The sequence below is a fragment of the Gymnoscopelus microlampas genome, assembly GCF_963454915.1.
Source record: "Gymnoscopelus microlampas genome assembly, chromosome: 13".
In the NCBI taxonomy this organism is placed as follows: Eukaryota; Metazoa; Chordata; class Actinopteri; order Myctophiformes; family Myctophidae; genus Gymnoscopelus; species Gymnoscopelus microlampas.
In genome coordinates this window covers 15017009-15037823 of record NC_139950.1, presented here as the reverse complement: position 1 = coordinate 15037823, position 20815 = coordinate 15017009, and the positions used below count along the sequence as shown (strand labels likewise).

Here is a 20815-nt window from a genome sequence, read left to right as displayed (position 1 = left end):
TCGGTGTGATCATCAGATTAGGATTTGCAGGGTCGAAATGACTCACGGCACGCGCTGTGAGGTACGATTAGATTAAAGAGGACCGGAAGTTTTGTTTGTAAGAGATTATCATTGTAAATGAGTCAGAACGAGCGGTCAGTCAGCCTCGCCTCTTCGTGTGTTGGTTGAGCGTTATGGTGAGTGGTGTCACTTCGAAAGGTCAAAGTTAACCCCATGAACAGCGTTCCTGTGTTGTCCGCTTATTGTAAGCGACTCTGGGCTTGTTTTTCTGTAAAGTTGCTTGTAAATGTTGTTATTTATTTTTCTGGCTTGTTTTTTTTGGGCTTGTAGTCCGAGCCTGGCTCGGAAGTATGACCAAGCACCCCGGGTTGCCAGTTCTGCCCGGTAGTGTTCGCACGGCCACACGGCCCCCTGTGACATTAGAAAGAAGCAAGGTGAAGATGTTGGTGTGTGTGGTGGTGTGTGACCGTGTGACATTAGAAAGAAGCAAGGTGAAGATGTTGGTGTGTGCTGGTGTGTGACCGTGTGACATTAGGAAGAAGCAAGGTGAAGATGTTGGTGTGTGTGTGTGTGCTGGTGGTGTGACCCTGTGACATTAGGAAGAAGCATCCACCTTTATTGCAGGTGTCATTATCCTCTGTGGGACCGAACAGGAACTCCCACTTGGCTTTGGCGATCTTCTGTGACCTGACTGAAGAGCTGTCCTGATGAACGGAGCCACTGTCTGACTGCAACACACAACGAGACACACATACAGTACGCATACAGGCAGTGATGGAAGAAGTATCAATACCACAATGTAGAAATACTCTGTTACAAGTACAAGTCCCGTATTCAAAATGTCAGTTAGTTAAAGTACAAAAGTATATGCCAAATGAATGAAAATCTTTAGGATCTACAAGCTCACAACGCAACGCTTAGCGACGCATTGTGAGCTTGTAGATCGGCTATTTCAAATAGCCGAAATATATAGGGCTGAAAGTGTCTAATGTATATGTTTTGTAATCAAAACCTACAAAGTAACTCAAGTTTTCAAATAACTTTTTCTCTGAGATGTAGTGGAGTAGAAGTAAAAGTGTTGAATATTGGAAATACTACACACGCACGCACACGCACGCACGCACGCACGCACGCACGCACGCACGCACGCACGCACGCACGCACACACACAGCCTACCTGTATTCCCGACCCAGTGTCTCCAGTATGGCTGGACTGACTGGACGTCTCCGGGGACAGAGAGTCGTCCCTGTCCTGCCGCGAACTGGACAGACTCCCCGTCACACCGCTGGAACTCTGGGAGCTCGTCCCCACTGCGACGCTGTGGTCCTGCACCTCCCCTCTCTGCTCTCTGCTCCCCACCGAGCCTCCGAGGAAGGCCGCCATCTCCCCTCCATCTCGATAGTTCTTCTGGTACTCCTCTTTGGTCGGGGCAAAAAGTCTGTCGGCGCATTCGCTGCTGCTTCTTCCCATTTGCGGTCCGTCTCTCTCTTGTTGTCTGTCCTCCTGGCCCTCTGTCCAATGCGTCTGTCTCAGTGTCCAGCTTACTGGCAGCACGTCCTCATTGGTGCCGGGGTATGTCCTCCTGGGCGTCTCAGGGCTGTTTCTGGGAGAGATGTCTAAGGACACGGAGGCTTCATAGTGTTGCCTCTCTCCTCCCCTCTCGCCGGTGTACTGTGGCGGCTGGTAGCGGTGAAGGCGGACCAGGGATTCATCGCCCGACAACGAGTCCTGGTGGTGAAGGTGCCGCCGATGGTGGTGGGGGTGTTGCTGCCGTGGGTCGAGAACCGGGGAATGGGTGACACGATGGAGTCTAGACGGACAGGCCACAGGGGAGGCTGGGGATGAGAGGCCTTTTGCGGCTAAGAGAGGTGAGGTGTGTCCTGGTCGGGGGTGGTGGTGAGGGTGAGGATCTGATTTAAGATGACAGTCTTGGTCGTCCGCATTGAAAGCGGGCCGTTCCGGGGAGCTGTGCCCACCACGGAGGGTGGCATACGGCTGGAACTCTCTTGAGAAACCACCCCCTGAGCTGGGGGGGGTTGGAGACGGGGTGAGCCGATCCGCAAAGACACTGGATATTGTTGAAGCTTCCAAAGCTAGCTTGCGAGCCACGTCCGGGCTTGTAGCCGGAGAGGCATTTTTTCTAACGAGAGGAGGGCTTACAGCATCAGCTGCTCCGCTGGTAAAGCCTGGGGATTTGTCGTAAATTTTGCTGGATAAACGTGGGCTAGAACGTGGGCTAGTGCTGGCACTAACACTTTGTTGCACACCATTGCTAGCGTGCTGTCTATTGCTACCGTTAGCGTTATTGCTACTAACACCTTGTTGCACATTCTCATTAGCAAGGTTTCCACTCCTTGGTTGGTTGCTAGAGGTGTGTTTGTGCCTGGGGATCATGCCAACTGGGATCTCATGTTGGATGTCAGTGGGTCTCCCAGCAGGCAAAGGTGGATGGAATTTCGAGGACAACCTGGGGCTCTCGTCCCCAAACCCAAGCCGTTGCGGGCTATATGGGTGGACAGTAGACGTAGGGGGAGGAGTGTGATAGGTGTACCTAGCATGGGTGGAGAGCTGGTCAGAGGCAGGGCTTCTGGGTAATCCATTAAAGGAACCACTCCGAGCCCAACCTTCGCCCCCTCTGGCTAGGTCCAGGAGTTCAGACTTGTGTGGCAGGGTGCGGGCGCTACGGGGCAGAACTGGCGAACCAGAACAAGAATGACAACGGGGTGCTTGGTCATACTTCCGAGCCAGGCTCGGACTACAATCCCCCGGGCTAGAGTAACCTGCCAACCGCCGCTTCAGTTCTGGTGATCCAAATTCTTCCAAGGCCCTTTGGGTGGCTTCTCTGGCCACAGAGTCCAGAGTAGCCCTTCGGAGGTAAGGGGATCCCCGGGGAGACAGCCCCCAGGACGAGTAAACGTGACTGGGGTCGAATATGCCGTTGGACTGCCAACTGTCGTGCCAAGTTGGATCGCTGTGTCTCTTTCTGAAATGGCCAGGAAGTGGCTGTTCCTCCATTTTGTTGAAAGGGTTCTCCGGCTCGCTTTGGCACACAGGGTTGTCTATGTTCTGATTCTGAACATTGTTCTTTTCAACATAACTAAACGTCACCACAGACCTTTTCCCTTCCTCACTGCTTTGTCCAGGACCCTTGTAGGATCTCCGAGTGCTGGTGGGTGTGGAAGGGACACTCAGTCTCCCAGAGGAAGAGAGCGGAGACATGGGCGCTCTTCCGTGGCAAGACTCCATGTTTGAGGAACGGGCGTGTAACTGCAAACCATGAGGACTTCTGGGCATGCTGGGGCTTAGCACAGGGGTACCTGTACCAGGTGTGAGCACCTGCAGTAACGGTTCGCCGCCATCATAGGGCAGGTGCTGCTTCTGATGGTACAGGGTGGTAGACCCCGTGGCATCAGGGCTGTTGAGCTGGAAGCTAACCGAGTGTTGCCGGGAGGAAGAGGAGCATTTGGAGGATGGTAAACTCTGGCTGGCGGCCCCGTATCGGTGCTGCATGTCTGGGGAGAGGGCAGAGCACGGGCTGGGGGTCCGGCTTCGGCTGGAGCTGCCGTTCCTCTGCGACTGAAGAGAACGTTGGAGGTCTGGGCCCTGGAGCATCAGCTGAGTGGAAGTTCTTCCTATGTCTCCTCCCACCTCCTCCTTCACCTCCTCGTCTTCAGTGACGGCCCGCACCTCAACGTAGAGGTGAAGGACTTTACCTGTCTGAGACATGGTGGCAATGGAGGTTCCTCACATAGGAGGACTGGCCAAATGTTTGTATTCCTTCCTGCGTTTGCAGCTTTTGACCTTTGCTATTAGTGCAAAGTGTCCATGGTCCTCTGGTTATCTGATGATGTGCCAGAGTGCTTGGCAGGGATCAGAGAGGTTCTGAATCATCTCTTCAACCTAAAGAATGACAGAGAGACAGAAGAGAGATTATATTAGCTACTGACGGTTTCATGCAAACGCTCTCGATACGAGCCAAAACGTACCCTACGGTACCCTGTTAGCATAGGCTAACTAGGTCAGCTATCATCAAACTTTTTTTTTTTTACTGGATATTGCATGCAGCTGGCTAAGCAACTGTAACTACTGACCAAGGAGGCTTATTTTCTGCATAAGGGTTAGAACGTCCAGTGTTGTTATTGTCAGTTTGAAACTGACCCTTTTGTTTGATGTAATATATCATCTGCAAGGTGCCATGCAGGACAAGAATAAGCCTAGAGGTTCTCATTATAACTAAATAAATATTAAACACACTGATTTAAAGGTACAATCGGGTGATGGAGCTTGAACAAAGAAGAATTTCACCCACTTCTTTACACCTGTAAACGGTGACAATACAGTTCTGATTCTGATTCTATTTAACTAGTACATCTGCAGTGGTTGGAGGTGGTCTCCCTGCTCTTCCATTGAGACATTTAGACCCTGACGTCGGGTAAGGATATCTACTGGTTGACATGTCAATAAAGTTATTTGAAGGCAGATGGAGCACTAGTTTGGACACCAGATGCACTGCCATCTTTATTGTAGTTCAGATTTAGTTGTAGTTCATAATTGCAATTGCCTTTCTGTCGGGGAAGGCAAAGAACGGACAAAAATCTTATGGATGGTAGCGTTAATTACCATAGCGTTGCTGTCTGGCAGAAACCTCTTATCTACATATTTTAACTTTTCATGTTTTTTCGTAAATTACCGCCCTACTTGATCATACTATAGCGTCACACAAAAACATCAAAAGTAGCAGATCCGCAAGCTCGAAACGCTGTGCGAAGCGGCGCGTTTTGAGCTTGTGGATCTGCTACTTTTGATGTTTTTTTTTTTTTATTTGAATCCTGAAAAGACACAGTTTTGGACATATGAGGTTTCCACCCTACAGAGACGATAGCTTCAACTGTATTAGTTGCAACTTAAACCTTCTGATCTTTGCTGTTTTTATACAAACAGCCAGTGTGATGCCATCCATTACAGTAGGCCAGTGGATCTCAAACTTTTTCATGCATGTGAAGGACCCCCCAAATGTATGTGTATTTGGCTGCGGACCCACACCTGAAAACATGTTGTGCCAGGGATACCCAGAAGAGAAACGTATTACAGATTTCATTACATAATTACTGGTCACTCTTTTCTTTTGGCCAGGATCATAGTTTTATTACAATTTTCATAGTTGTAAAACAATTATATAATGGATTATAATCACTATTATTATGCATTATAGTGTGATTATAAGTCACTATAACATAATATTTATAATATGTGGTATTTATAAGACATCATTATAATAAGACATGAGTCATAAGACATAATACATGCCATTAATAAGACATGTTCATAAGACATCATAAGACATGTCTAAGACATGGCCATATACAGAACAGTAAGGGTGTTGAGGAGGATGTGTGGTTTGGACCACTGAGGTTGCAGTGTCTGATAGGAGACAGAGAATGACTGAACTGGGAAGGTCATTCCACTGTCAGGACTGGTACACATTGTTGTCTTGCATTTAACCCATTCAATCCAGGAACGCATCTGTGTCATTTTACATTTGAGCAATAACCATTCTTTTTAAACTTTGGCTTTTCAAAAATAGCAGATCTACAAGCTCGTAGCGCGGCACTCGGTGCCACGCTACGAGCTTGTAGATCTGCTATTTTTTGAAAGATCTTTTCAACATTTGTGTTGAATACATATATTGTTTTGAAACAACTATTTTAACTCAAATCTTTGCTTCTGGGGGGTCCCTGGAACAACATATTTTGATGGGGATCGGCGGCCAAAAACATAACATTTTGGGGGTCCTTGACATGAAAATGTTTGAGCACCACTGATATAGCAACAATAGTTTTTCAGAAAAATTAAGACGTTTGTTGAGACATTTGACAGTTACAAATGTTCGCTTTAAAAATGTATCAAATATTTGCCAAAATTGTTTCTATAATAGCATATCTACAAGCTCGTAGTGCGGCACTCGGTGCCATGCTATGAGCTTGTATATCTGCTATTTTTGAATAGCCAAAGAAATCTAAAATGACAGAGATGTGTTCCCGGATTGAATGGGTTAAATTAGATGGATTGTAATTGTCTGACCCTGTTTTAGACGCACACACGCACGTTGCACACACACACACACACACACACACACACACACACACACACACACACACACACACACACACACACACACACACACACACACACACACACACACACACACACACACACACACACACACACACACACACCCAGACACCCAGAAACACATACTGTAGCCTAATGCAGTGATTCTCAACCATTATTTTTTACAAGTGGGCCCTCAAATAACTGGCAAAACACTAAAATAATATCTCTGCTGTCGGGCAGAAATCAGCCAACTCCAAAATGTATGTACATTTTTCAGGAAATGAAAAAACAAAACAAAAAGTGGAGTTAGGAGGTTTTGTCCATCATTGATAAGAACAGCTGAATGGACCTCCAAGCTCACAATGAGGTCAAAAGGGGGTGGAGCCTGGAGTCAGCAAAACCAACTAACTCCACCCCCCCTTTGGTTCCCTTTGGTGGAGTTAGCTGGTTTAGCAGACAGTTTGAGGATCCAATGGAGTTAGCTGGTTTTGTCAGAAGCACTTTTTTAAATACTTGTCATTGGTTCAATATTTCTTTAACCACCACACAGCCTGTTCAATAGCACTGATTTATGAAAAAAAAAGATGGAAAAGCTAAAAAATGTAGTTGTTGTTTTCTGCCCGACAGCAACGAATAATAATGTGATGATACCGATAAATAGGTACATAAAGTATACTACGTTAGCTCCATTGATCCAGGCCGGACGTTCACAATCGATTGATGGATCATTACAATAAACTTGCTTTGAAAATGCACGCGGCCCACCCATCTGACCACTTATGGGTGGGCCGCAAACACTTTTGATATTTTCAACCCACTGGCCTAAATGCATATCAAACTGGGGTCCTCGACAAAAAGAAAAGTTTGAGAATTGCTGGGATTAGAGAAACACTGAATGTCAACAACAACAACAATCTTTAATGTCGCCTGCACCGTCGGTGGCGTAGAATAACCTAAAACGATTAACATTAACTATTAACATGCAACATTTAACATGATTAACTCCAGAAATGATTACAATATGGTGTTAGGTCACCATGGTAACGGGGCGTTCCCGGTGTCCTTGGCTGTCATTCCTACGGAGCAGCAGGAACATGTGGGCTGACCAACATGTGAATATGGTTCTGGGCTATTAATAGAGCAGGGAAAGCCACTGGGAGAGAGAGAGAGAGAGAGAGAGAGAGAGAGAGAGAGAGAGAGAGAGAGAGGGAGGAGGAGGGGCAGAGAGAAGCAGAGAGAGAGTTAAATGGGGGCAGGTTAGATGAAAATAAGTGTGGAATGAGGGATTGACAGTGAGACAAAAAGAGTGGGATGAGAGATGAGAGGCAGAGAGACAGAGAGATGAGAGGTATAGAGACAGACAGACAGGTGAGAGGCAGAGAGACAGAGAGATGAGAGGTAGAGAGACAGACAGACAGACAGACAGACAGACAGACAGACAGACAGACAGACAGACAGACAGACAGACAGGTGAGAGGTACTGTAGACAGACAGACAGAGATGAGAGGCAGAGAGACAGAGAGATGAGAGGTAGAGAGGAAGAGGTAAAGGAGGTGATCAGGTATGGAGTGTCCTTATTCCTGGCCGTCACCTTGACAAAAGCGTGATACATTTTAACCACTTGAAGCCCAGCACGCCATTCTGGGGGGAGCTGTCTATTATGCTTGCACATTGCCATGCCCTTGGCTCTGGACACGTGACAATCTAACACACTTATTAACCCATTCAATCCGGGAACGCATCTGTGTCATTTTAGATTTCTTTGGCTATTAAAAGATAGCGGATCTACAAGCTCATAGCGTGGCACCGAGTGCCACACTATGAGCTTGTAGATCTTTGTTTTGCTATATTTCTGCTACAAAGTTAAAACAAACTACAGCAGATTGAAAACATGGTAGACTGGTAAACTACACAGCTGTGAGCTTGTAGATCTGCTATTTTCAAAAGATTTTCATGGATTTTATACACTTTGTGAAATGGGACATTCTGCATAATGAGTACTTTCTACTTTTGGCACTTTAAGTACATTTTGATACCAATACTTTTGTACTTTTACTCAAGTAGGCCTACATTTAAAATTTGGACTTTTACTGGAAACAGAGTATTTCTTCATTGCAGTATTGATATTTTTACTTAAGTAAAACATTTGAGTACTTTTTCCACCACTGCATACCCATAGGTCCCTTGGAGAATATAAACGTGTGTAACGAGTGATGCAGTGACCTACTCTATAATGTGTCTGTGCCCATGGAACATGAACAGTGGGAATGTTCTGAAGCTGCTTGTATGAAAATTATGAATTATAAATTATGAACACTAAGAACTTTCACATTCTTTTTTTTTTTTTATAATTTTTATCCCACGATTTTTGTAACCCATTTTTTTCACCCGGTGCCAATTTCCTAAGTGATCCTGGGCGCTACACCAGCTCTACACCAGCGCTACACCGGTCCCCCACAGTCAGGGAGGCCAGGGCCGAGCTCATGCTTCCTTCAGTGCATGAGAGCCAACTGACCTTCTTGTCACCTGACAGGGGGGAGTTTCCCTGGTTGGACGTAGCACGTGGAAGGAACACGTTATTCCAACCAGTTCCCTTCCCCTCCATCAGGCGCCCCGGCTGTCATGGGGGAGGCGGTATAGCGACCAGGATTACTACATGTTTTTGTGAGGGTATTAACTACCCTAGGAGACACGGGGAGAACATGCAAACTCCACACAGAGTAGGCCCTTTCGCCAACCCCACCCTGGGTATGGGCGCTGATGACGCGGAGGAGAAGACACGCCCCCAGCGCCCACAGCGTCCCTGGCGGGAATCGAACCCAGGACCTTCTAGCTGTGAGGCGACAGCGCTACCGACTGCGCCACCGTGCCCCTAACTTTCACATTCTACTAAGTCCACTAATGTAGGAGTTAATTGAACTAATCGATTTATCCCATTATAAGAAAATAATGAAAATTGATAATTCAATAATAGTCGATTGATAAAAGATTATTTTGGGCAATATAGGCGAAAATCTATTAAAAAGAAATAGTGGAAATTGCTCATATACAAGCTCACAGTGCTTTGTGATGTGACAACGACACCGCTGTGCAACAAAGTATAAAATAGGGCTTAAGTGGTTGATCGATTCAATGATATATAAAAACTTTAATAAACTCTTTAAAAAAAACACTTCTTGATTATTCCACTAATCAAAAAAGTAATGGATAGAATGGCTAAGAACTTAATTGATAGTATGCAGCCCTAGTGTGAAAAAAAATAATAATATAATAAAATCATTGGGATTATCGATTTAACTGTGTTCCTGTCGTTGAATTGGAACATTATGAATAAGAATGACATTTCTGTTTGGCTTTTAGGCTTCGTAAATAAAAGGTCCACAGGGCAGATATGACAAATAACATAATGTAATACATGTAATAAATAGCAGATATACAAGCTCAAAACGCGTCACATCGTGACGCGTTTTGAACTTGTAGATCTGCTATTTCCACTATTATACATTTGAAAACATATGAACATGGCAATGATTATGCAAAAACAGATTGTGATTACCTCAAATAATTGTGATTAGGCGATTATATAATGATTTTGACAGGCAAGCTAGGCCTTATGTGAACACACAGCTGACACATCTGCCCACACACGCACACACGCATACACGCACGCACGCACGCACACACGCACGCACGCGCGCACACGCGCACACGCACACACACACACACACACACACACACACACACACACACACACACACACACACACACACACACACACACACACACATACACACACACACACACACACACAACACACACACACACACACACACACACACACACACACGCTGCCCTGTAAATGTACAAAACATTATGCGATGAAAGAAATGCCATGTAGCTGATGATCATATCACATGATTAAGAGCTATATCTGTTTTAATTGTCAAAATAAAAAAAATAAAAAACAGCAGAGTGTGAGGGTCACTCTCTTTAAAATAAATGTTCAGATGAACTTTAAATGTAAAACTCTCCATCTGCTCAGTCTCTGTAGCAGCTGGAAACATGAAATAAAAAAGTTAAAAACATTTTATAGCTTAAACCTTTGCCATTTACTGATCATTAAAGAAAAAAATGTATAAGAAATTAAAGATGGACATACAGAGATTTGTGGAATTCATATTGATTTTTTTCTTCTTTTTTCTTTGGTTATGAATATGAAAGCAATTTCTTTATTTTCATTCCATGTGCCTATCTGCTACAGAGGCTGAGAAATAAACATAGAGCAACATCTAAACTGACTGGCATCAAAGGTATTTCATATACAGTAGGTCACAGCAGGTCTTTAAGAGACTCTCTCTCTCTCTCTCTCTCTCTCTCTCTCACACACACACACACACACACACACGCGCGCACACGCACACGCATACACACACACACACACACACACACACACACACACACACACACACACACACACACACACACACACACACACACACACACACACACACACACACACACACACACACACACCCCTAGCCGCTCTATCTGTGCCAGTGGATCAGCACACAGTAAGATCCTGAGTGCTCTCCTAATTTAACTCTCAGTGTACAAATGGAACCAAATGGACACGCACACTCTGAGTTAAATTCATACTCATTGTTTTGCAGTGTGCAGACAAGAAGACAAGGCTGCTGTAATGAGAGCAGGGGTGTGTATTTCAATACACTAACAAAGAGTCACGTCTACAAACCCTGCTTTCTGGCTGGCTGGCTGCACCAGGTTCAAGTTGTGTCAGCTGTCATTTACATCAGTGGTTCTCAAGCTTTTTCAAGTCAAGGACCCCCAAATTGTAATTGGCCGCGAATCCCCATCTGAAAAGCTTTTGTGCCAGGAAACCCCAGAAGAGAAGATTTATGTTATAAAAGAAATTCAAAATAATTCAAAAGCTCGTACATTTGCTATTTTTTAATAGCCAACGTATTGGATAAAGTGGTTAAAATTATTGTGATGCTATATTAACTAATTTTGCTGGGGACCCCTGGATGAAAGTTACGCTACTTAAGCGCAAATTACACAGTAGCATACGTGTTGTTGTTTTTTATATCAATGCATTGCTGTTTTGAGATTTAGAAAATATTCCAAAATAATTAAAAGATTTGTAGATAGAGAATAGAGAAAATAGTGTATTGCCTAGTTTCACTATTTAAAATAGGGCTTAAGTGGTTAATTAATAATATATTTTTCCCTTTTCCTAGAAATGTAGTGGAGTGAGTCAAAAGTACAATATTTGTTTTTGAACTGTATAGTGGAGTAGTCATAAGTATCCAAAAAGATCAAAATACTACAGAAGGCCTACACAGTGATGTTGCTAGGTTTTCAATGCAATGGGTCCTGGGATGCAAGGGTGGTCTTTTAGATGGGTCCCAGGGACATTTTATGGGTCCCACAAAAATGCACAGCGTTTAACTCGTGTTTCATCTTATATGGTTATATTCATGTAGAACATGTATCTGAAAGAAAAGTACACAATTCCAAATCCGACAACTAGTACTTGTAGTACTTGTAGTACTTGATTTTTTTTTTTACATTAACCACTTGAATCCTAGTATCCCTTTTCTGAGGAGAACTTTAGCCAAAAATAGCAGATCTACAAGCTCACACTTGTGAGCTTGTAGATCGTCTATTTTTGGAGTTATAGGTGTGTAAAGGGAAAAAGAGCAGCAAAAGTTTATCTGAAACACAATTTTATACAATATAGAGGGGGTCCCTGCTTCATCTCTCTCTCAACTAGGGGGTCCTTGGCCTGAAAACACTGAAGACCCCTGCTCTACAGGGAATTATTTGATATCTGGCTGCACGGAAAGACACAAGAATCACAGCTGCCATTAATTAGTGCTGTTCAGTGTTGATTGCCTAGTGGTCAAATTGGGGTCAACGAGCCATCGTTAACTTGCTTTGAAGTTGGGCTGTAAGTTGCGCAGCACTTTCACTCTCTCCCTCTAGCAGCAGCTCGCAATGCCCTGAGACAGAGTGAGAATACTTCTCCATACGGCGGTGTTTTACCGAGATTTTTCTTGTTTCCTGCACTATGCCTTGTAATCCGCGGACGGCTTTGAAATCCACGGATGGCCTTCAAATCCGCGGTAATTTCCGCTAAATTGTAGTGCGTCCCATGGACGCAACGAGGGTGCCGTGAATGCGTCCTTTTTCAATATGGTGCGTCAGAGACGCAGGACGCAGGCCTATGAGCATCTCTGCCTACAGATACTGTACACCACTGACAGTACATGATAGAATAATAACTTAATTTAACTAATTTAGTGTAAATATATAACCAAATGGACCCTTACGGGGTAGATTTATAACAAGAGTAAAGTCTACATAACAGACTCACTGGCTGCTCTAGGTAAAACATGTGACAGCTGTCATTTACATACATTTTCATACATGATAGAATCATATGTACAGAGAATAGTCATTTGTGTTGGCAGTGCAGTGACATTAGTGCAAAGCAGTGGTGTAAAGTAAAGTAACAAAGTACATTTACTCAAGTATTGTACTTAAGTACAATGTTGAGGTATTGAGGTATGAGTTTTTTTTTACTTGACTTGAGTATTTCCAATTTGAAATACTTTTACTTCTACTGTATTCCATCTCAGAGGCAAATATTATACTTGTTGCTCCACTTCAATTATTTGAAAACTTTAGTTACTAGTTACTTTGTAGATTTTTTTGATAGTGGAAACAAGCTTGTGACGCGTTGTGAGCTTGTAGATCTGCCATTTCCACTATTTTAGAAAATGTTTCAAAATGTATGAACCTTTCTCAACATGGACACGAGTGTGACAATTATGTAAAACATTTAGCGATCATTTCGCATAATTGCGATTAAGGCCTATACTAACAACAGAGTTCCAGACCCTGATGTTTGGGCAATGGTGGTAGTGGAGGGCAGTGATCCAGGCGTCCCGGGTTGGTGTCGGTTAGTCCATATATCCCCTCACAATGTATCACAGTGGTTTTCCCTTACAGGCAAAGCTAAAGCAGTTTTTTTTGGTTGCCTACCAAGCATTCTCCTCCTGACTGGAATCCAACCAGACAGTAGTTTTACTAGAATGACTCATTAATTTAGATTAGCAATAATTAATCCCCAATTCACCCACACACACAGATAAACAGACACACAGACACACACACACACACACACACACACACACACACACACACACACACACACACACACACACACACACACACACACACACACACACACACACACACACACACAGACACACACACACACACACACACACACACACACACACACACACACACACACACACACACACACACACCAACGTATTGTTCTCTATCGAAATAAAATCACCTCCCATTTGTGACGTCAAGCAGAACATGGACAATGGAGCAGAAAAGGCCAAAGCAGATATCATCTAATTTATTATTTTAGTATTTATAGCCGAGTCAAGGCTGTGGTTTTTCAATCAGAACTCTGCGTTAGTTAGTGTTCAGGGTGAGATGTCTTAGCCTGGCATCGCCAGACTGATCACGCAGGATCACAATGTCAATAGGCTCTATGCACAGCAGCCATATTGGAAAGAAGTTGGGCCTCTTCCTTACTTCCTTCACAGGTGTTACCAATGATTCTAATGAAGGCTCTGTTCCATTTAGTGCATGTAGCACAGTGGTTCTCAAACCTTTTAATTTCAGGGACCCCCATAACTCTGAGAGTGTAAAAATGACCTTGCGGGAGTTACACACCCGCAAGGGGCCATTTGGAACCCCCTCAAGGAACCATGAGGGTACCTGGTCCACACTCTGTTTGACCAGAATGGAACAAAGCCCTCATTAGTATCATTGGTAACACCTGTGAAGTAAGTAAGAAGATGCCCAATTTCTTTCCAATATGGCTGCTGTGCATAGAGCCTATTACATTTCATTCAGTTCAATTGTAGCCTATTACGCCGAATATCCTCAAGACACTTTACATGTAGAGCAGAGGCCCGACATTGTCCCACCCTGAACAAGCAATTTGTGCGACAGTAGCAACACAAGAACTCCCACTTAAACCCCCATATGGTTGAGCGTTGTGAGCTTGTCGATCTGCTAATTCCTGAGAGAGTTTGCCCTCAGAATATGGATCCATGAGGTTTAAGTGGTTAACTGGAAGAAACGACAGGCAGACCCAGGCTCTAGGGTGGGCTGCCATCTGCCTCGACCGTGTCGGGGGGGACGTGGGGGACGGACGAGTAGTGGTGGAAGACGTACTCCATTTTTTACTTGAGTAAAAGTATCAATACTGCAATACAGAAATACAAGTATACAAGTCTCGTATTCAGAATTTTCTTGGGTAAAAGTACAAAAGTATTTGCTTCAAAATGTACTACCAAAAGTCAAAATAGTCATTATGCAGAAATCTTCCATTTCATGTTTTCAAAATGTATAAATTGAAATCATTTGAAAATAGCAGATCTACAAGCTCACAAGATGCGACACGTTGTGAGACGTTGAGCTTGTAGGATGGCTATTTTCAAATAGCCGAGGACTACAGTATATAGAGCTGAAGTGGTTAATGCATGTTTTGTAATAATATTTAAAATCTACAAAGTAACTAATAACTAACGTTGTCCAATAATTGTAGTGGAGTAAAAGTAAATTGGAAATACTCCGGTGAAGTAAAAAATCCTCAAATTGTGTACTTAAGTAAAGTACTTCAGTAAATGTACTTAGTTACACCACTGCCCAGGCTATAGGATGGGCGGCCATCTGTCTCGACCGTCTCGGGGGGGGGGTAAAGGGAGAGAGGAGAGAGATGGAGAGAAGGAGAGACAGAGAGGGAGAGAGATACGCTCAAAAGCATCAGCAACATTCACAAACGTTCCCCAACAATATCGTGGTGATCCCAACTGATCCCACGTGATCACTCTGGCAATGCTTGGCTAGAGATGTCTGCTTCGACTCCTCAGTCATCACTTTAACAAGATACTTTATAAGGCTCTTTTTAACAGTGACAAAGTTGTACAGTACTATATTGTAGATAAAGTTTGTTATTATTGTCATCTGGGATGGGCAAGACAGTTTTACGGTCTTATTACTTTAAATCATCAGTCAGTGAATGTTGGAATATCCCTAATTGGAGCACTGATCATTCCCATCACATCAAAATCTGCAGTGAAACATTGCACTCTCTCAAGAGTTAAAAGTCCCATCCGTTCTCCAGTTATTGGTTAGTTATAAGTTACTCAAATTAAATCCAAAGACTCAGATTTAAATGGATTTAACCTACAATTAATATATATTGTAGTTGGTTGAAACGACTGATTTGAGTGACAATATTAATGAGTATAGTACTTCACCCTACCCTGTGTAAGGTATGAGCAGTTGCACACGCACACGCACACGCACACACACGCACACGCACACACACACACACACACACACACACACACACACACACACACACACACACACACACACACACACACACACATCATCATCATCACATCATTTTACTCCTTCCCTCCAAAAATTAAATAAATAAATAAATAAAATAAAATGTAGGCTAGATAACAGTGACCGACATACTGTACAGTAAATGGAGCAGTTACCACACACACACACACACACACACACACACACACACACACACACACACACACACACACACACACACACACACACACACACACACACACACACACACACACACACACACACACACACACACACACACACACAGGGTTGATAAGCCGGCTGGTTAGACCTACTTTTCCTGGCCTTTTACTAATAGGATTCCCCCTCTCTCCACTTTCCCATGATGCACTCTGCTCTATCCATATCCATGTACTGTATACGGTATAAACACACAGTATATACACACACCTGTAGACACATGTACAGTAGAGCCAATGCACGCGCACACACACACACACACACACACACACACACACACACACACACACACACACACACACACACACACACACACACACACACACACACACACACACACACACACACACACACACACACATATAGTATTGTATGTCTAAATATATGTCTTGATGAATTGAATACACCGGACCACAATTGAAATTGTTGTGTTATCCTAGTAGCATTATTGTATAACTGTACCTCTGTACTTTTTTGCAAACTGTTAATAAAGTATTCAATCAATCAATGCCCCAGACGCACACTAAAACCCGACTTATTGCGTGCCGTTGTCGGGCACCTAAAATAGCAGATCGACAAGTTCACAAGAGCTTGTTGATCTGCTATTTTAGGTGCCCCGACACCTGCGCGCGCAACCACGCATAAATCAGGCATTTAAGTCGTGTCTCTGTGTGTTTGTGATCTCACCTACAGTATGTATCTTCATGTCCTCCTCGCCTCTCAAAACAAACAACATCCCATCACGACTCTCTCTCAGGAGTTTTCTCTCGTATAACCTGTTGCCTTTCATTCCAGGTTATATCCATAGTGGATTGTGGACAGTTCTTATCCTCTCCTTCCCCTCCCTCCCTCCCTCCCTCCCTCCCTCCCTCTCTCTTTCTTTCTGTCTCTCAGCTTATAGCTCCACCTTCACACCGCCCGCCGTCGCTCAACTTTCCCCCCACGTCCTCCCGCCCACCCAGGAAGCGAGACAGCCTGAAAGTATAACCAACACAACCGGCTGAGTGGCTGAGCCAGTCCTGCTACTGCTTCTCCTCCTCGGGAGCCTGTCCAATAGGGAGAGAGGGAAGCCCAGAGCACAGAGAGACAGATGGCAGAGAGGAGGACGGACGGTACAGGCAGCTTACATGAAGGGGGGGGGTATAGGGGGGTGGAGGGGGGGGGGGTTGAAGGTCATCAAAGGTCGTGAGTATTTTCATTTATTTTCCGGGGATCAAGGATTCTCCCACGGCGGCTAATTATGTAATCTCACCGTCTTGTCTGCAGCCCCCCTGATCACAGACCAGATACAGTATGTTAACATGGACTATGTGCTACTGCACCTACTGTCTGAGTCTTTATGTGCTGTGTCTCTCCTACACTGTCTCCCTCTCAGCTTTCCTACTGTCTGTCTCTCCTACACTGTCTGTCTCTCAGCTTTCCTACTGTCTGCTCTCCTACACTGTCTCCCTCACAGTTTTCCCAATGTCTGTCTCTCCTACACCGTCTCCCTCTCAGTCTGTCTCAATAAGACAACACAGTGTAGAACAGGGATACTTGGTAAATTCCCACCAGTGACGTCCAGCAGACAACTAGTCTTCTTCTAATTTGCCAAAAGTCATTACTAATTTGCCAATTAATAATATTGTTACGCCTCCTAGCATTGATGATTTCTTGTATAGTGTTGTGTGTCTTTATATGTCTTGATGAATTGAATACGCAGGACCACAATGGAAACAAGCCCTAAGGGATTTTTGAGTTATCCTTTTAGCATTATTGTATTAACTGTACCTATGTACGTTTTGCAAACTGTTAATAAAGTAATCACTCAAAACCAAATCTCTTTGCCAAAAATAACCGGTTTGCGACACGTTGTGAGCTTGTAGATATGCTATTTTCGGCAAAAGCCCCTCCCCCCATTCAAGTGGTTAAGCAGAGAATAGAACAGCTAAATGATTGTTGCACCAGAGATCATCACACTGCATTACAGTGTGATATGACACTAGACACACTGACACACTGCATTACAGTGTGACAACACTGCATTACAGTGTGGTATGCCAGCATCTCCATTGCAGAACATTAAGCTCTGCATCAGGTTGTCCAGACTGGCCAGCACATTATTTCAGTAGTTACAGTAAAGTAGAGCGCGGCCAGTGCCAGATTTCTGGGTCCAATACCGTTACAGAGTTCTAGAGTACTACCGATTACCAATGTGTTGACAGATATTATTTTATAATGACAAAGAAAAACATTTTGTTTAATTAAGTTTAAGTTTCTATTTGAGAACATTTAAATGATAAGCAACCAACTAAATACAATTAAACGCAAAATACTTTTTGATAGCTAAACATTTAGGGTAGATAAAATAAGTGTTAAATAGCTCTATGCTATAGAGTGTTTGTTCAGTAACAGGAGTCTCCATGTCTCTTCAGATACCAATTTTATCCAATCAGGAGAGAGAACTCACACAGGATACAGGAGTGAAATTGTAAGTGATGACACAAAGATATGAGCAGACAGAATTGGAACTGGAACATTATCAAATGTAAGCTGATAAATGGGTACTGTCTCCTGATTGGCTGAAACTGGCAACCCACCTGAAAATGCATTTTGTTTATTAATTAGCCAGAGATACGGGGAGACCCCTGTTACTGAACAAACGCTCTATAGCAATTACTATCTGGATAGTGCTTGAACCTTTTAACGAAAAACAAATGAAAAATATCACTTAATACCCTACCTTTAAGTGCATCATATTAAAGTTCAATATAAGAAAGAAACACTTAACTTTAATCATAATGACTATCGGTTGTCAGAGGGAACAATAGCAATGAGGTGGCAAGACAACACATGTGTCAGCAATGCTTGCAATGTTGAGCATGTCAGCAATGGTGGAAAAAGTATTCATCTGTTTACACTGCAATGTAGAAATACTCTGTATTAGCAGTAGCAGTCTGGAATTAAAAATTGACTTGCGTAAAAGTACACAAGTATTGGCATCAAAATGCATATAGGGCTGAAGTGGTTAATGTATGTTTTGTAGTAATAATAAAAATCTTCAAAGTAACTAGCAATACAGTTTTCAAATCATTGTAGTGGAGAACAATATTTGCCTCTGAGCTGTCTGAAAGTAAAAGTACTGAAAACTGGAAATACTCCAATAAAGTACAAATACCTCAAAATTGTATTTAAGTACAGTACTTGAGTAAATGTACTTATAGTTACTTTCCACCACTGCCTGTCAGTGTGGTGCAATGTTACAGCGAGGAAAAGAAGAGAAGGGTTCCTGTTGCTATGTCCATCAATCATCAAGAAAAACAATGAACACATGGGGGGTATTGACCTGTGTGTCAGACATGCATTGTGTGCTCATCCATCTCTACCACAACACCCATGAAGTCACGGTGGTGGTATATGAACCGCTATCCTTGATAGGTCAATCGCCAACATTTGGCTGATGTACCAACGAAGATTGCCTGACACCAGAATAACAAGAACAAAGGACATAAATGTAAATTATGACGTGGTATGGTAACAGTCTGAAAACAGGGTGGTCCCTCGTCCTCCGCGGGAGGCAGTATTTCGCGCCCAGGCCGGCCGGGGAGTGACGAACAGACTGTCACGGTATTAAGCCGAAAAGCGTAGATTTACAAGCACCGGCCAGCGAATGCCACCTGTGTCCATTCTGAGGAGCGCTGTGGCCGGCCAGCCTCCAGAGCATGGGAACTTGGGAAGCGATAGCTATAATCAATCATCAAAAAGTCCTGTGAAACACCCACATTTTGAAAAAAATACCCTAAATGTAGGACAAAACCCCATGCCTCTCAAGAAATTCAGAACAGTGTCTGTCACCCTACCGGCAATAGGCTCTATGCACAGCAGCCATATTATCACGGGTATTACGGGTCCAATTGGTTCCATTTGTACACTCTCAGAGTTACACACCTGTAAGGGGGCATTTGGAAGCCCATGAGGGTCCCTGGACCCCAACTGTAGACCCACTGGTGTAACAGAGTGCAGTGCCGGTTTAGACTCCACAGGGGCCCTAAGCAGGATACAGGAAAGGGGGCCCAAAAAAGACGCGGGTAAAAAAAGACGAAAGAAAGAAAAAAAAGAAAGACGCGGGTAGGCGGGGCCCTACGCAACCTGCGTAGTGTGCGTATAGGGTGGACCGGCTCTGACAGAGTGTTTCCAGTGGGCCAACATGCACAATATCAGCACCCTGACTCTGTTTGACCAGAATGGAACAGAGCCTTCATTAGTATCATTGGTAACACCTGTGAATGTCTTCATAATATGGCTGCTGTGAATAGAGCCTATTAACGAAGTCTGTGCCAGATCTGGGCCACCCACCGTCTTCCTCTCCTCCACCTGCACCTGCCAAAGCTACACAAAAGGGATGCCACACCCACCCACCCACCACCAGTGATGTCCGCTTTGACAGCGCTGGCCACTGGCCTGCCTTCGGCATACACACAGCGTGGCATGGATGCTGCAATATCTGTCCAAGAGGTGTGTCCCAGTGGAGATATGATAAAATGTGGAATCTTTCTGTTCTGAAACAACAAGCAACACTGCCTTGCTTGCATACCTGCATAGGAAACAGACATTTCTAGGACAGCAACTCGTACCTGAAGGCATAAAATCGGCCATGGGTTATTTTCTGGGGAAATTCAAAGGAAATAACAAGACATGGAATTAGGGATGTCCGATATTGGCTTGTAGATCTGCTACTTTTGACGCTTTTGTGTGACGCTCTAGTATGATCAAGTAGGGCATTCATTTACGAAAAAAAGAGCTTTCTGCCCGACGATATGGTTGCAACGATATGGTTCATACATTAGGGATTTGTAGTGTGCACCCCATCCAGTTATTACACTGGCCCGGCGCGCAGTCCGAAGGAGAAAAGAAGGAGACGAGAGAAAAACATACACCAGAAAAAGAAGACAAGACTAGGACAACAAGAACTCAGTCACCCTGTCAGTCACAACAGGAGGGAGTAGAAAACTAAACAAACACGCACGC

At 44.0% G+C, this 20815-nt stretch overlaps 1 protein-coding gene across 2 annotated transcripts in view; it reads right to left on the bottom strand.

Moving 5' to 3' along the window:
- The window catches only part of psda (pleckstrin and Sec7 domain containing a), a 103480-nt gene extending 86845 nt beyond the window's left edge, over positions 1-16635 (bottom strand). Inside the window, exons 1-3 of one of the 2 annotated variants that reach the window (XM_084076622.1) lie at positions 16500-16635; positions 1178-3901; positions 614-728 (exon numbers count right to left, since the gene is read on the bottom strand). In XM_084076622.1, the coding sequence (XP_083932748.1) occupies positions 614-728; positions 1178-3727 (2665 nt within the window). In that variant the 5' untranslated portion in view covers positions 3728-3901; positions 16500-16635. Of the gene's footprint in view, positions 1-613; positions 729-1177; positions 3902-16495 lie in introns of both variants that reach the window. The other variant, XM_084076621.1, reaches the window with a different exon arrangement.
- Between the last annotated feature and the right edge of the window lie 4180 nt (positions 16636-20815).